Source organism: Hyperoodon ampullatus (genome assembly GCF_949752795.1).
Source record: "Hyperoodon ampullatus genome assembly, chromosome: 2".
NCBI lineage: Eukaryota > Metazoa > Chordata > Mammalia > Artiodactyla > Ziphiidae > Hyperoodon > Hyperoodon ampullatus.
Window position 1 is genome coordinate 197,035,706 of NC_136915.1, and position 15,349 is coordinate 197,051,054.

The following is a 15,349-nucleotide window of genomic DNA, read 5'->3' on the forward strand; positions in this document are numbered from 1 at the left end:
GGGGGGTGGAACTCAGTGGAGAGCTGAGCAGCACCCTATCCGATCCCTATGGTCCCTGGGGGCTGAGGAATGTGGGCTGGAGGGCAGTCTGGGGACGCCACCATGGGAGGTGGCCTGGCCAGGAGCATCACCCTATTTCAGATGGTCTCAGGCTTGCAGACTCTTGTGTTTGGAGTTGCTGGCAGGGAAAGTTTCACCTGCTGGCATTTTCACCATGCAGGGAGCTGGAGGGACGGGGCAGCCGGTCAGCGGCCAACAGAATCCCGTGGGGGGAGGGGGCAGGCCACAGCCCTCGGACATCCGAGGCTTTGATGGCCTTAAAGGGACAGAAATACCCCACAGGAAGGGGAAGAGGAAACGGCAGGGACCGGTGCAGACGTGGGGGCCTTGGTGTCTGTCTGTCTGCTGGGACAGACGCATGGCATCGTTTAGCCCCTTGTGGGTCACCCTTTGGCATGGGTTTTCTAGGTACTGAACTGCTCTTTGGGGCTCTCTATGGCAAAAGGATGGAGAAAGGAAAAAACAAAGAGTTGAGGAAGTTTATAGAAATACACAGCATAGGACACGCATACACACAAACACATATACAGACACACACATACACACACATACACATATACGCACACGTATACCTACACACATACACATAGGCACGAACACATGCAGACATACACACATATACACATGCCTACACACATACACAAACATGCACCTACACACATCTACACATACATATACACACAAACACATACACACATACACAGACACACACACACGCCTACACATACACACACATACACATATATGCACATATACACACACAGAGACAGACTCTTTATCAGAAGCAAAAGTCCAGAAGAATAAAGAGAAACTCTCAAGTCTACAGTACAGGTCCCCTAAGGGGAAAGCAGCCACGCTGCAGGCCCAGGAGGGAGCCACGCTGGGGCCAGGGTCGGGGGGTGTGGGAGGGGACACAAGACCTGGGGAGGGCTGGGGCCACATCTCTCCCCCCGAGGACAACCTGGGTGCAGTCTGAGCCCAGGGTGGCTCCACACCCAGCAAACGTCCCAGGGCTGGGGGTCCGTGGGCTGGAGTTTGGACACTGGGGACTGGAGCTGCCTGGTCCAGGTGTGCTAGAGCAGGAGCCTGGTGACACTGGGCCTCATGAGAAGTACCCAGGCCCACCGGCCTTCCTGGAGACGCTTCTGAGAGGCCCCTTGGCAGGCCAGAGGTACCCTCTCCCCACCCCCAAAGCCCCTAGCTGCCACGGTCCCTGGGCTCAGCACCCGGACATCCTCCCAGGGAGAGGCAGGGCCAGATGCCAGAAAGGCCCCTCAGGAGGACCTTCCTGCCCTGGGGTTAGAGAAGGCTCAGAGGGTCAGGAAGGACCTCAACCAGAAAGGGACAGGGCAGGCTGCTCTGAGGCTGGGGAGGACCCAGCAGAGGCCAGAAGGGGCGAGAACTAGAGTCTCACTGTGTGCTGGGCTTGTGCTTCCTCATCATCCCCTGAAACCCCTAGGAAATAGGTGTCATCACCCCCATTTTGCAGAGTGGTGAAATGACTTGCCCAAGGTCACACATCTGGTACGTGTTGGAGCTGTAATCAGTCAGGGTTTGAAGAGATCCTACAGGTTCTCACTAACTCAAGCTCCGTCTGAGGCAGGGAGCCCCTTCAGTGTCCCACCAGGTGGTCCTCCGGCTCTGGCGGGGATACTTCCAGCAGCGGGAACCTCCTCACATGCAGATGCCTCCCTGGCTCCCCAGGCTATGCCTGCGGCCCTGGCGGGGAGCCCAGCTTCCAGATCTTGCCACCCCCGTCTCCCTCCAGCCCTCCCACGAGGCCACGGTACCTCCAGGAACTGGGCGCTGACTTTGAACTCGGGCCCGGCCACACCCTGCTCCTGTGCCCGCCGCTTGCGCTCAGCGATGCCCCCGAAGAGGTGCGCGATGGCCCTCGGGATGATGCCCTGCTCTTCCTCCGCCATCGCCACGTCGAAACCGGTGCCCATAGTGTACGTCTTCCCGGCTCCCGTCTGCGTTGGCAAAGATGGAAGGAGGGCGTTACCCAGCACCCTGGGGGCGCCAGCGAGCCCCGGACCCTGGCTGCATCCCCCTCATTTATCTTCCAGCCTGGGTCCCTGCCCAGCCTGGTCCCAAAGCCACAGCCAGCAACGCAGCAGCACCCTCGGACCCCAGACAAAACTGCAGCTGCGTCTCAGCTGCTCTGAGGGCGGCTCTCTCTCCCATCAGACAGGGAGCCCGGGGGTGCAGTGGCTGTAGGTGGGAGGAGGTAGCTTACCTGCCCGTAGGCCAGCACCGTGGCATTGTAGCCCTCGAAGCAGCCCTCCACGAGCTTGCTCACGCAGGTAGAATAAACCTGCTCCTGCCAGGTGTCCAGGTCGAAGACAAAGTCATAGGTGAAGGCCTTGTCCTTCCCCAGGAGGACCTGGGGCTCCCCCGGGGTGACCGAGGTGCAGATGTGGCAGCCCTCAATCTTCTCTTTTGACAGCTGGGGCCGGATCCTGCCCGGGGTGGGGGGAGTCCTGGGTCAGACCCAGCTGCGGGGGGACTGCAGCCACCGTCCTCCCCGTCCTGCCACCCAGCGTCCACCTCCCCCAGGCCCCTCCTGCCCCACAAGCAGGAGGAGAAGGAAGGAAACCTAGGATGAGGGCAGCTTTGTAATACTATGCTAACAATAAGTAACACCCCCCAAAGCAGCAGCTGCTAACATTTTATGAGCACTCCATGTATCCAATCTATGTTAAAGGTATTTTACCTAAATGAGTTCATGTATTCTTTACCATAAACCGGCGAGGTATGTATTATTTGCCTGATTTTACAGAGGAGGAAACAGAGGCTGGGAGAGTTTAAATGACTTGCCCAAGGTTGTGTAACGGACCGTGACAGGTCTGACTGACATTAAGCACACGCTCCCAACTGGAGCGTGTGAGTCTGTCCCGCAGAGTGGGGGAGAGAAGGCAGCTGGCCCCCTTCTGGGGAGGCAAAGCCCAAGACCAGGGAGGAGAAGGAAGGGCGTGGCCTGGCTGCTCCCCCCGGGGCTCCGTTCCGCAGGAGACCGGCGTCTCTGCCCAGGCCTGAGGGGGCTGCAGGGACCCCCAGCTCAGGACCCGCCCCCCTCTACCAGATGCCGGAGGAACAGTCTCAGGCACAAGCTCCTTCCTCTCAGGGAGCCAAGGGGGCCACCAGACTAGGCACAGCCCTGCAGAGCAGGTCCAGGCAAAAGGTGGAGAAAGGCAGGGACCTCCAGCAGAGGCACCAGCCACAGGAGGGGCCACATCCCAGACCCTGGGGGCTCCCCGGTAAAGAGGAAGGGAAGTGGCATCAGGGCTAAGGGGGGCGGGCGCAGCCTTGGACAGGGCCGTCTCCATGCGCCTCCCCTTCCCCTCTTCCAAGCGGCCACTGCCAGAGGAGGTCCCCATGGCAACCAAGTGGGAGTCAGTGAGCATGCGTGTGTGTCGGGATTGGCAGGGAGCACCTCCTGATGCCCAAAGTAAGGCGGGGGGTGGGCTCCGCCGTTCATGGGCTCACAAAGCCAGCCCCTCTGCCGGCCTCTCACAATGAACTGCTTGTCAGCATCCCTCTCCCTAAGCCAACGTTTACTAAGAGAAGAAAAGAGTGTGAGGGCCAGGCCGGCAGGCGTCCAGGACCTCGGGGCGCCTCGCTGCAGAGGCGGGCCCTCCAAGCCGCCATCCTGTCCCCGTCCCCGGCTGTCCAGCCCCCGAGGCCCCTCAGAGCTGCAGGCCAGGTGAGGTGCTCACCTGGGCCTGCTACCTGCACTGTGCCGCGAGGGGGTTAAAGAGGCCGGGGGAGCAGGTGGTTAGAACCCCAGGTCCAGTTCACACCCATGGATGGTGGCCTTCCTTCAGCAGCCTTTCCCCTGAGGTGTGGACAGGTCCTCACACCATGGAGGCTGCCAGGTCCGGACGTCCAAGGAGGCTACCACCCCGTCCCCCCATCCAGCTGTTCCGGGCCAGGCTGAAGTGAGAATCTAGCTTCTCAGTCTCCCCCAGACTGGTTTCTGGCTGGGAAGGGAGCTGTGGATTCCACCCATCCTTTCTGCATCTGCAGACCAGAAACCTGACCTGCCAGTAAGACGCCCAGGCTGCAGCGCTCCCACCTGGACCGCCGGTGGTGGCGGCCGACACGCACGACCACACCGAGGGGGACGCCGTGGTCCCCACTGTGGACGAGGAAATGGATGGTGCCCGGCCAGTCACAGGCAGCAGGGGCAGCGGGGTCTGAGGCCAGGCGGGGCGTGCTCTGCTGCTTCGATGCTCCTGTGCTTCACGTGGCTGAGGGGCAGGGCCCAGCGTGCCAGCCAGTGACCTCAGAGGGGACCGGGCCTCAGGCGGGAAATCAGGAGCTCGGGCCCGGGGGGCCCAGGGTGTCCAGGGCTCCCAGGGGGACCAGGGGCCTGGCGGGGGGCAGCCTCTGAGGCCCCTCCAACTCTGCTGGCCGGCACCAGCTCCCACAGACGCCCTCCCTGCCACGTGGGCTGCTTGCGATGGGATTTCTGGATCCAGTTCAAACACCATTTAATTACCACAAGCAGATGGCAATGCTGGTGATTGGAGGAAATCGAATTAGGGTCCCGGGAGCCAGTGGGAGCAGGGGAGGGGAGCAGCAGCCCTGCCGGGCAGAGCTGGTTGACAAGGGACCCGCTTCTGCCCCACCCACCAGCCCCCAGACCAAGAGGGCAGCCAGAAGAGCAGCCTAGGAGACAGGGCGTAGAGGAGGGACCCCAGGTGTCACGGGGTCAGCCAGGCATTCACCCTGGGACCCTCCAGAGCCTGGCACATCCTAGTGTGGGGTCCTCTGGGGTCAGAGAGCCAGCCCCATTCTGGCTGGGGGCCCATTCTACGCACCAGTGTGCTTGGCAGGTATGATGGGTGAGTACTGCTCTGCAGAGAATGGGGTACCAGCTGGGAGACAGAGGACACGGGCCCAGGGTGAGTCACGAGTTACCAAAGCCACTGACCTGGATGAGGAGGGGAGCGTGTTAGTCCCAGGAATGGGCCTTGAATGAGTGACTGGAGATGGCAGCAGAGCCAATGAAGACTGCATGGATGCTTTCCATGTGCAGGTGCTGGGCCAGGCACCGGCCACGGACCACCTCACTTAAGGGAGGTGGTGAGCTAGGGATTTCAACGCCCACTGTCCAGAGAGGAAAGTCGAGGCTTGAAGCAGTTGAGTCACACACAGTAAATACAGGGAAGCTGGGAGTCTGAAGCCTGCGGCTTCTCCACTTGTCCAGCTGCCTCCTGCCCGGGAAGCTCAATGTCTAGGTGGATACATAAACTTCCTCCACGCCATCGCCATTAGGGGCAGGAGGCAGCCAGGGGGAGTCCTACCACAGCCTCACACATGCGCCAGGCTGGGCTCCGGCGCCCAGCCTTCAGGGCACAGTCCAGCGGGGGTGGGCATCCTGGGGCACCTGCCCACCACACCCTGCCCAGTGGAGAATCTGAACCCAGGCCCTGAAGACAGGAGATAAAGACGGTCCCTGGACAAGCCCCTGTCCCATCCTCCTGTGGTCCAGGAGCCCCCGCTTCCTCCTGTGTCATCTGGACGACCTCTTCCCAGCTTTAACTTTCTAAGAACTCCATCGCCCTCCCCTCCGGCTCCTGTCCCGGCCCCGCCTGGGGTGAGGTCACTTCTGTGGGCTGCCCTGAGAGCTAGTGGCCCTCCGCCAGCATCACTGCCCCAGATGAGGGGAAGGAGGCTGCTTCCGGCTATGCAGGGTGGCAGGATGGCACCACTCCCAGCCCTGTTCCTCCCTTGGGGCGCGGGCGGGAGGTCAGCGGTGGGAACCAGGTTCCAGGGTCTTGCCAATAAACCATGGACGCTGGGTGCTGTGGATGCAGGGCCGGGGTGAGGTGAGTGAGGTATTCGCCTCAAGTGCAAAATTTAAGGGAGCATGAAAAAAACTCAGTAATCAAGATAAATCATGATTTAATGCAATGTTTGGAAACTCAAATTGGCAAACCGTGCTGCCTGTTTTTGTCAAAGTTTTGTGGACCCAACGTCCAGTATCATTTCTATCCAGAGACCCCCCTGAATGTCACCCACGGGCACCTCACCCCGAGCCCCATCCCCCCCCAAACCTCCCCCATCCCTTCTCCAGGTCCTGCATGGGGAGGGCGGGCGGACGGCCCCACTAAGAAAGGCCCGGAATCTCCCAGAACAGAGACCGGTCTATTCGCCACTCGGCAACCCGCAGAGAGGGCGGTGGGAGGGGGCGGGGGCGGGGACGGGGGCGCGGAGAAAGGGGCGGCGCTAGCGCTTCGGGGGCGGGATCTGGCCCAGGGTCCTCGGTGCGCAACGGGGCGGGAGCTGGGGTGCTGTGGCTGGTGATTTTAGTATCTGTCCACACACGCTGGCGCAGAGGGACTGCGGGCGCTCGTGGCCGCCCCCTCACGGGCTGGTGCTCCAGGCGGGGGACAGAGGCCGCCAGCCCGAGCCCAGGCCTGCGGCAGCCACTGAGCTCAGCGGTCCCTGGGCTCTTCGAGGAGCCGGCACAGGGCGGAAGGAGCGGACAGGGGAGACAGGCAGGCCCCGGGGATGCTGATACCGCCCAGGAGGAAAAGTCCCTCCCTCAAAGGGTAGCCGGCCGGAGCCCCACACCCCACCCCGTCCTCGGTGACATCGCACAAAGCCGGCCAATCATCGCCCAGGGCTCCGCCCAGTAACCTTGGGCTGGGGGAGGGGCGGTGGGTGTCGCTCAGCTTCTCAGGTGAAATCCGTCCTGCCCAATCAGCTGCCTCCGGTCCCTCCTTTGCTCCCTCATTGACCTGCCCCCAAATCTTTGCCCAAAATTCCTAGGGATGCGGCCCCCAGGCTCTTTCCCCTCGAAGAAGTCTTACTTTTCTCCAAGAGGTAACAGGCTGTGATATTAAAATAACTAACCAAGAACTGTTCCAGAATCCTAGAAGATTCTTACAGCTGTGGTGTACGGTCTGATTCCTGACACCCTTTTCTGCTGGCACCTGGAACCCCGTTACATCTCTGCTGACTCAATTCCCCAGTAGGTAATAACCCCGCACTTAGGGAGCAAGATACCTCTCTGCTGGTCTCTGTACCTACCACACTTTGCACACGTTCTAAGGGGGGTATCCCCCGCCCGCCCCAATTTACAAACGAGGGCTCAGAGAGGAGTTAACGCAGCTCAAGGTCACATAGCTAATTAGTAACAACGTCTTCTAGGAAGACCACCTTTCCTGGCTGTGGGCCTGAAGATTCAGTGCAGAAGGAGGGAGAACCAGCCTGCATGCAGCCGCCCACCTGTGAGTCATGTCACTCTGGGGGCTTCCAGGCTGGGAGACACCCTCTCAGGCCTCACCTTGAGGTCTTTGAGAAGAACCACAGACCCGGACTAGAATCTCCCCTCAGATGGCCACGGTCACCCATGTAACTAGTTAGTCCTTTTGGAAAAAGCCCCAGGGATATAAGCCTATCTGTTCTTTTCTCCTTCAGGACCCCCTAACACCTTTCTGGAACCCTGAATAGGAGCCCCTGGGCAAGTGGGACAGTCCAGGGAGGCCCAGAGAAGGAAGGACGCCCAGCGCCCCGTCTCGGGGTGTGCTGCTCCCAGGGTGGCCCAGGTTTCACAGCCTCCCCTCCTCAGGCCAGCCCACAGTCGGCGTGCCTGGCTTCATCTGGAGCTGGGCTGTCGTGGCCTCCGTCGTGGAAGAGTGTGTGTGTGTGTGTGTGTGTGTGTGTGTGTGTGTGTGTGTGTGGCAGGGGACACCGAGAGGAGCCCCAGGACCTCCTGTCTGCCTGGCACACCAAACCACTCAGCCATGCCATGACCTGCCAGGGATCAGCTCATCCCCGTCAGTGACACAGCCAGACCAAAGGGGAAATCAGCTACAGCGGGAGGGATTCAGATAAGCTGGCAGAAGGAACTTCCTGCCTGCAAAGGCTGTGGAGCCCTGGGAAGGGGAGCCCGGGAGGCTGTGCAACCTTCCTCCTCTGGAATCATGGTCACTGATACCACCCGAGCCTCATCTGATAAGGACAGTACGTAATATCTTTTGAGAACCTATGTGTGGAGCTCCTTTACATGCATGAACACATGTCATGTGTAAAGACCCCTCTCTACTGAGGCTCAGAAAGGAGAATCTGAGCAAGCCCGAAGTCACACACCCCTAATGGTGGAGGTGAAATTCAAACCAAGCCTGACTGTGCCCAGTCTGGCCTCACCCTCTAAGCAGCCCTGGCGCGGAGAGAGGTGGGCTGGAGAAAGATGATCCTGCTGCCAGCTGCCAGCAGGGCTGAGAGCTGTCTGCTGGGGAAGCATTTTCCCATTCTGTAGTGAAGAAAGCCAAGGCCTGGGCAGGGGAAGCAGGGGGCCGAGGACGCAGAAGGCTGCTTCCCTGCGTGAGCACGCCGCCCACCTCCCTCCGCCGCAGAAAGAGGACACCCGCACCCACTTTACCAGGCGTCCTCTCCTCCCCCTCCTCCTCCCACCGTGGCAGCCTGCCAGCTCCGGGAAGGCGGCTGGAAGCAAAATCCCTGCTCTCTCTGGGGAGTCTGGCTCCCAGACACCCGGGGGGCTTTAGCCGACTTAGCGCAGAGAAAGCGTCTTCCCGTGGGGGCCAGTCCTCTCTGAAGCAGGGTGGCAGGTCCAGCCTGGGGTGCTGGTCCTTTCAGCTGCAGGGGTGCAGTGTGGGGAGTCCCATGACAGCCAGAGGACCCTGGTGTCCTCCCACCGGCCCTTCTCCTGGCCTCCCAGACCCTCCCCAGCCCAGCCTTCCTGAGGCTGCCGCAGGGAAAAGACTGGCTCTGAACCCCCAAACAAGAAGGCTTTGTACGGCGGGGTCAAAGGGCATGGGTTTACAGGGCTCAGCCTGGGGAAAGGGGTCTGTCAGCCCCCTCTGCCTACTTCTGCCCTCACACATCTTCCCGGGAGCGCAGGGAGTGGTGCAGACACTCAGAGGGAACCTACAGGAAACCTGGGGTTCTGCACACCGACGCTACTCCCTCCGGAGGACGCCCTTACCCTCTCTCTCTCTCTCTCTCTCTCTGTTCATCTCAAGGTTCTGGCCACTGACTTCTGAGGAATGCCCGGACAGGCCGTCCAATGGGGGAGGGCGCGGGGAGTCTTATCCACACCCCCCCAGGGCATCGGGATCTCAGCTGGGCCCAGGCACCCCCAGAATGGCCGAAGCCGGCACGGGGGAGGAAGCAGGCGGGCAGAGGGGCTGGGAGGGCAGGAGTTGGAGTGAGGAGGGGCCGAGGGTGGCCAGTCCCGATCCTGAGCTTCCCAGGCCCCTGCCTGCTGTTGGCCACTCGAGCCTGCAGGCCTGTGAGCCTATGAGTGGCAGCTCAGGGCCTGGCCAGAGGGCGTTCCCAGCTCAGGGAAGCCCGCTCAGCTGTGCTCCGGCATCCCAGGGCATCTGGCAGGGGTTTCCCATGACCTCCCAGGAGACGCGGCAGAGCCCAGAGCTGTGCCGGCATCTGCATCTGGTGGGGGACAGCTCAGTGGGGACTGGGCCCTGGGGACACTCCCCTGCTGAGGAATGCACAGCAACAGGCGCCTGGCCTGAGCCTCTCCCCAGCCCGCTGGCCCTGGTCCCCAGCCGCCCGGCCAGGCTCTCCTCAGGGCACCTTAACTCCAGCCTCAGGAAGGACCAGTCCGGCCTGGAGGAAGGACTGGTGGCCTCTGCCACCACTCTGATGGCGGGCTTCCACCGAGGATGGCAGAGGGATAGGGGCTCAGGCATCTGGGGGTCTGGGGACGGGGAACCCTCCATCCCTTCCACCTGCAGAGCAGCCGAGGGGAGAGAGGGAGTGCTCCAGAGCACAGGACACTGCAGCCAACAGTGCTGCCACGTGCTGTGGGCTCCGTGGCCCCTGCCACTGAACTCCACGGCCCCATCCCCCTGGGACAGAGAATTAGTCCCCGGGGTCAAGGCCGAGCATCCCCACTCCAGCAGGGAGCCCAGCAGCCTCTCAGGGCCCCGCCTTCTCCTAAGGAGCTGCTGGGCTAGAGGTTAAAGGAGAGAGACGGGAGCCCAAGGACACTTGGGGTGGGGGTGGGTGTAGACTTGGCTGTCCTGGAACTTCCCTAGAGGGCGGCGAGGTGGCACTCAGGCAGGAAAACAAATTCCAGGGGCAGCTGCGTGAATCTCAGGAAAGGGAGAAAGGCGGCTCCCACCCAGTGTGGGGGGGGAGGGACTCCCCCAAACTAGGAGCACGTGGGGACAGGCAGCCCACAAAGAAGGCCCAGCCGGCCTCACCTGCCACATCTGCACAGCCCTGTGTGCCTCCCCGAGTACCTTCCTGCGTTCGTGGTCACGGCCGTGATGTGCGGAAAGGGCTGGAGGAAACGGAGGCACAGAGGTGCCCAGAAAGAGCGAATCGGCAGCTGGATGACGAGGCCACATGGAGCAGGGTGAGGAGGACGTGCTTGGAAGCAAGGGTGCCCCGGGTCCAAATTCAGAGGCTTCCACTTACTGCTGTGAGCCTGTGCCCATCTCTACCATGCGCGTGACATCGCCACCTCGCGGGCTCCCGTGGGACAACGCAGGCGTGACACCTGGCGCTCAGTGAGCATGCAGGAAACGACAGCGCCCAGCCCCTCCCTCCCCCCTCAGTCCTTCCATCACAGCGAGCTTCCTGCAATCAACCATCAATCAATCAATCCAAGGGCTGGAGGTGAATTCCTCTCTTTACCTAACAGTCACTGTGGCTTAACCCAGAGAGACACCGCTTAGATACACTTTAAGGGCTTATTTTTAAAACATTTTATTCACACTTAGCTTCTCAAGAGTCACCCTTTAAGGACCGGCCACCTTCTACTGCATCCAAACCGCTCCTCTTCACAAATGGCCAAACCAGAACAAAGCGCTGATCCCATTCTACAGTGGGTAAAACTGAGGCCCAGAAGGAGAAACAGAAATGGGGCCCCACGACCCAGCCAGTAACCGACTTCGTGGGCCCCAGCCCTGCCCTCTGCCCGCAGAGCTGTAGGAATAAGGGTGCCGGGCCCATGTCACCTCTGCCACTTCCTCAGCCCCTGCCCCCACCCCCTTCTCTGAGGTCTTCAAAAGCTGAGAGCCAATCAGGCAGGCCGGCTGGGGCGGGGTGGGGGCACACTTCCGGGGCCTGCGGTTACCACACTGCACTTCCTGGTGATGACGTAAGCCCTATTTCTGCAGCAGAAGCCCGCCACCAGGACTCTCAGGTCTCCACTGGCCACAGGAGGCCCTGCCTGGGCCTCAGTTTCCCAGGTCTGTGAACTGGACAGGAGAGGCCACAGGGGGCACTGGTTGGCACTGACTGGGCTTGGACTCCGCCAGAGTGGGGGCAGGGGGTGGGGAAGGGGGGTTCTGAAGGCACGGCATCCCCACCCTCACTCAGTTTTTTCTGTCTTCAGTGTCTTTGTCCCAAACCACCAATTCTCTTGATTCAAAATTTAGACACACTGACTAAGACTTCAGAGGAGCCTGGATCCAGGGGAATAACTGCAGCTAGAGAACCCAAGGGAGAGAGCAGGGGTGCCATCTGACTGTCCCTGGGCCCCTGGCTGGTGCTCCCCGTGCCCTTTCCAGCCCCTGCCTGACCCTGCAGTGTCCAGGGATGGATGTGGAACCGGCAGAGCCCCCATCCCCACCCTAGCAGACTAAGGAAGGAAGCTTAAGGAAACCAGGCAAAGATAAGGGGGAAGGGGGTTAGGTCACACTGAGAGCTCCCCTCGGGCTGGGGGCTCAGAGCTGGGGGCTTGAAAGGGTCTTAAATAAATGCACCACGTGACTTGGCTTCCTTCCCCAATCTCAACTTTGCCAACTGGCATTTCTTAACAGCCATCCCTTCCCCTTCTCCCCCCACTAGTCAGGCCTATATTTCTGCAGCCTGGGGCAGGTCAGCTCTCCCCAGGGTCCCCCCCAAACCCCGGCCCCAGGTAGAAGCGGGCCCCTAGGCCAGCCTCGGAGCTGAGGGAGTCCTTATCGTACGAGGGGATTTATGGATAAACGTATCACGGGGCAGGTTGGGAGTCTCGGTGCAGAGCTCAGGGGCAGATGGGCCAGACTCCAGGGTGGCCTGGGGTGGGGCTCTGGGGTCTGCTCACACGTACACCTTCTCCCCTTATCCCACAGCCCCAGGTCCTGAGAGTCGCCTCCTCCGGCTCCGCACCCCCTTGGCCTTCTCCATGGCTCCGCAGACAAGCCAGCTTTGATCCTCATCTGGAGAGATTACAGGGCCAAGAGCCCTGGGCCTGGCACTTCTTACGTAGTCTAGCAGCTCCCGGACCTCCACCCTTACACATACACACAACCCCACCACCGCCCCACCCCGCCCAGACCAAGTCTGTCTCTTTCCCGGCCTCCCTGTCTCAACAGTTGGACCCAGGGCTTGCCCTTAGTTATTCTCAGTTAGATATAAGAAAGGGTTTCCAAAAAGACAGCTCAGCGCGGTGCTGGGCTAGACTCTTGGCAGTTCCAAAGCCTTGGCTCTTCCCAGCAACGCTCTACGCTACTCCAGCCCACCACCCAGTCCTTTAAGTGGGACAAGCGATTGCCGAGGGTGGGAGTGGGGGGGTTGAAGGGGACCCCAAAGCCCGGAGAATTCTCCCCTACAGCCCCCCAGTGGCACCATCTGCTCCCCGTCCCAGCCCCAGCCCAAGCCAGGTCCTGTCCTCAGCCTTGTGATTAGAAACTGGGCTCTGTCCAGGCATTGTCTGCCCTCCACGGCCAGCTGCGCATGGAGGTCTGGCGTGTGCCTGGCTGGGCGCTTGGGCTGGGGTGGGAGGGGAGGAGTGGGTGGGGCCTTCACCTTCCAGGAGGCCCTGAAAGCCCGGCTCTTCTGATGCTCAAATCTCTCCACCCCTCCATCCAGATCAGCCACAGAGGCAAGGAGTGGGGGCGTCCGGCTGCCCCCAGGGCAATCTCCGTGGAAGCAGAGCCGGAGCAGTGGGCAGGCACAGTGCCCTCTGGGCGGGAAGGGTCCCGGGAACTTCTGGCGGTGGTGGCAAAGGAGCACCAGCTCTTCCTCACTCTGCACAAGGTGCCAAGGCCATGGGCTTTCCCACATCTTACGCTGCCCCAGTCTAGCCTGGGGGCCCTGCTGGCGGGGGGCGGGGGGCTTTGTTTGGCTCTCCCGGGTAAGATGGAGTCTAAAGGAAAGCCCCCTGGGAGGGGCACCCCAAGTGCCCTCCTTCCCAGCCCCGGTTCACAGTTTCCTTTTATGATGCTCCCAGGCTCTCCCACTCTGCTGCAGCTGTCTTATTTACATTTCCCACTCCCACACTCCCACCCACACCGTGCCCTCGTCTTCGCCCCCCCAGAGGATCCTGCTGCACAGTCAGCCACGCAGCAGCCTGGCCCCGCCCAGCCAGCCCACCAGGCACCTTTGGGGCTCCTCTTTGTCTCAGGCTGTCCGGAGCCAACAAGCCTGTGCCCAGTGATGCTCTGAGTGCAGCCGGGGACGTGGGGGGAGGGCACCTCGGTCTCCCTCCCGCAACCCCAGAGCTGTGGTCAGCAGTCCCCGGACCCTCTCCGGGCTGCAGAGGGCTGGCCAGGTGGCTGGTGTGTGTGGGGGTGACGGCACCTGCCCTGGGGTGTTTTCCATAGTCATCTCCGAGTGACTGCCCTGGAATCCTGGAATCTGGGTCATCTACAACCCAGGGAAACCAGAGACCTGCTCAGACCCACCCTAGACCCGGACTCAGACTCCCACCCCCATCACACAGGGCTGAATGATGTCCTCCACCATCCCTTCATTGGTGACCAGTCCCAGACTGGCACTCTCCCACCATCAGACCCCCTCAAAGAGAAAAGTCCAAATCAAAAATGGAGGAGTGACATGGCGTGAAGTGTCCCCACCCAACACAAAGCCCCGCACCTCCAGGTGCCCTGTCCTCTGCCCACCTCACTTCTGCCTCTATGTCCCTTCAAGTCCCAGGTAAGTCCATGCGGCCCTGTCCCACTCAGTTCTGTCTGAAGGCCTAAGGATGGGCATCAGCGTCACAGCATCCTGCCCTCTCAGAGGTAGAACCTCGGAGACACCCCGTCCTCCCTTCCCAGACCCAGCCCCTCTTGGGACAGGGCCGGCAGGATTCTCTCCAAAGCGTTGGACTCCCCAAGGAGGGCCAAGGCCCCATCCGAGCCCTTCCATCCGTGCAGCCCTCGATCTTTGTCTGCGGAACCGGCCCGGGGGCGACGTGCTGCCTCCCCAGCTGGACCAAGAGCGCAGGACCAGCCGGCTAGGGTGGATGCAGGGAAATTTCCCCCCATCCAATGTGCCCGCATGAGACAGCAGCCCGTGGGGAGGCGAAGAGGAAACACACAGACGCTCCGGCCTGGGCCAGGGCTGGGTGTGAAATACCGGATTTCCTTGTTTATTCGATTTTCTGATCATTAAGGGCTCCCAAGAGGGACCCGAAATTACCACCCAAACAAAGCCACCTCCAGCCGCCCGCGGGGCCGCCGATCCCTGCGGGGGCCGGGCCAGCACGCGGCGCCCTCCAGCCTGGCCAGCCCGACCTCCACGGACGCCGACTGCGGGTCGAGCGGCTCCCCGGGACCCCCGGACCCCCGCCCCGCGCCCACGCGAGACAAAGCCGAGTCCTCCGCGCACGCGCCCCGCCGCCCGTCCTACCTGACGGCCACCTTGACGCAGCAGTCCCCCTGGCCCGCCATGGTGCTTCGGCGCCGGGTCCCGCGTCGATCAGGGGCGGGGGCTTGGGGGCCAATGCCCCGGGCGGCGGCTGCGGCTGCGGCTGCGGCTGCGAGAGGCGAGGGCGCGGGCGCTGCGGACGGAGGCTGCGGCGGCTGGAGGTGACATGCTCGCGGGCGGCCGGCGGAGGGCTCACCCGCGGCCGGCGGAGGATCCCCGGGGCCGGGCCCGCGCGCCCCCTCGAGCCATCGGGCGGCGGCGCGGAGCCAGCTGACAGCCCGGGCGCGACCCGCTCCCCACGGCGCGGCTCCCGCGCGCGCACCTCCAGCCCCGCAGCGCCTCCCGCCGCCGCACGAACAAAGGGGGCGGGGGCCGGCCCGGCGGAGGCTCCGCCCCCGAACCAGCCCCGGCTCCGCCCCTAGCTCCACCCCCGAGCCTGCTGCACCAATCGAAAGCCCGAGCCGGCAGCAGGGGCGGGGCGGAAGCCTTTAAAGGAACCCCTCGCCTCATGTCCACGCGTTTGCTGGGGGCCTGGCTGGGTGGCCTGGGGGTCGCGGAGGGACGCGGGCCAAGGAGCTGACCGCGTCGGAGCCTCGGACCCCGGAGCCGCAGACCCTCAGCCTCGGTGGGACCCCAGCCCATTAATGCGGAAGCCGGGACGCAGAGAGGGGAACTTCCGAGGTTACACAGGAGTTAGTGGCTAAGCCAG

The 15,349-nt window shown here is 62.1% G+C and overlaps 1 protein-coding gene across 4 annotated transcripts in view; it reads right to left on the bottom strand.

Moving 5' to 3' along the window:
* KIF21B (kinesin family member 21B) overlaps nucleotides 1-14,663 on the bottom strand; it is a gene marked incomplete at both ends in the record, with an annotated part of 40,733 nt that extends 26,070 nt beyond the window's left edge. For all 4 annotated transcript variants that reach the window (XM_079698294.1, XM_079698293.1, XM_079698292.1 and 1 more), the window contains 3 exons: nucleotides 1,851-2,033; nucleotides 2,300-2,522; nucleotides 14,623-14,663. In XM_079698294.1, coding sequence (XP_079554420.1) covers nucleotides 1,851-2,033; nucleotides 2,300-2,522; nucleotides 14,623-14,663 — 447 coding nt within the window. The remainder of the gene's footprint in view (nucleotides 1-1,850; nucleotides 2,034-2,299; nucleotides 2,523-14,622) is intronic.
* Between the last annotated feature and the right edge of the window lie 686 nt (nucleotides 14,664-15,349).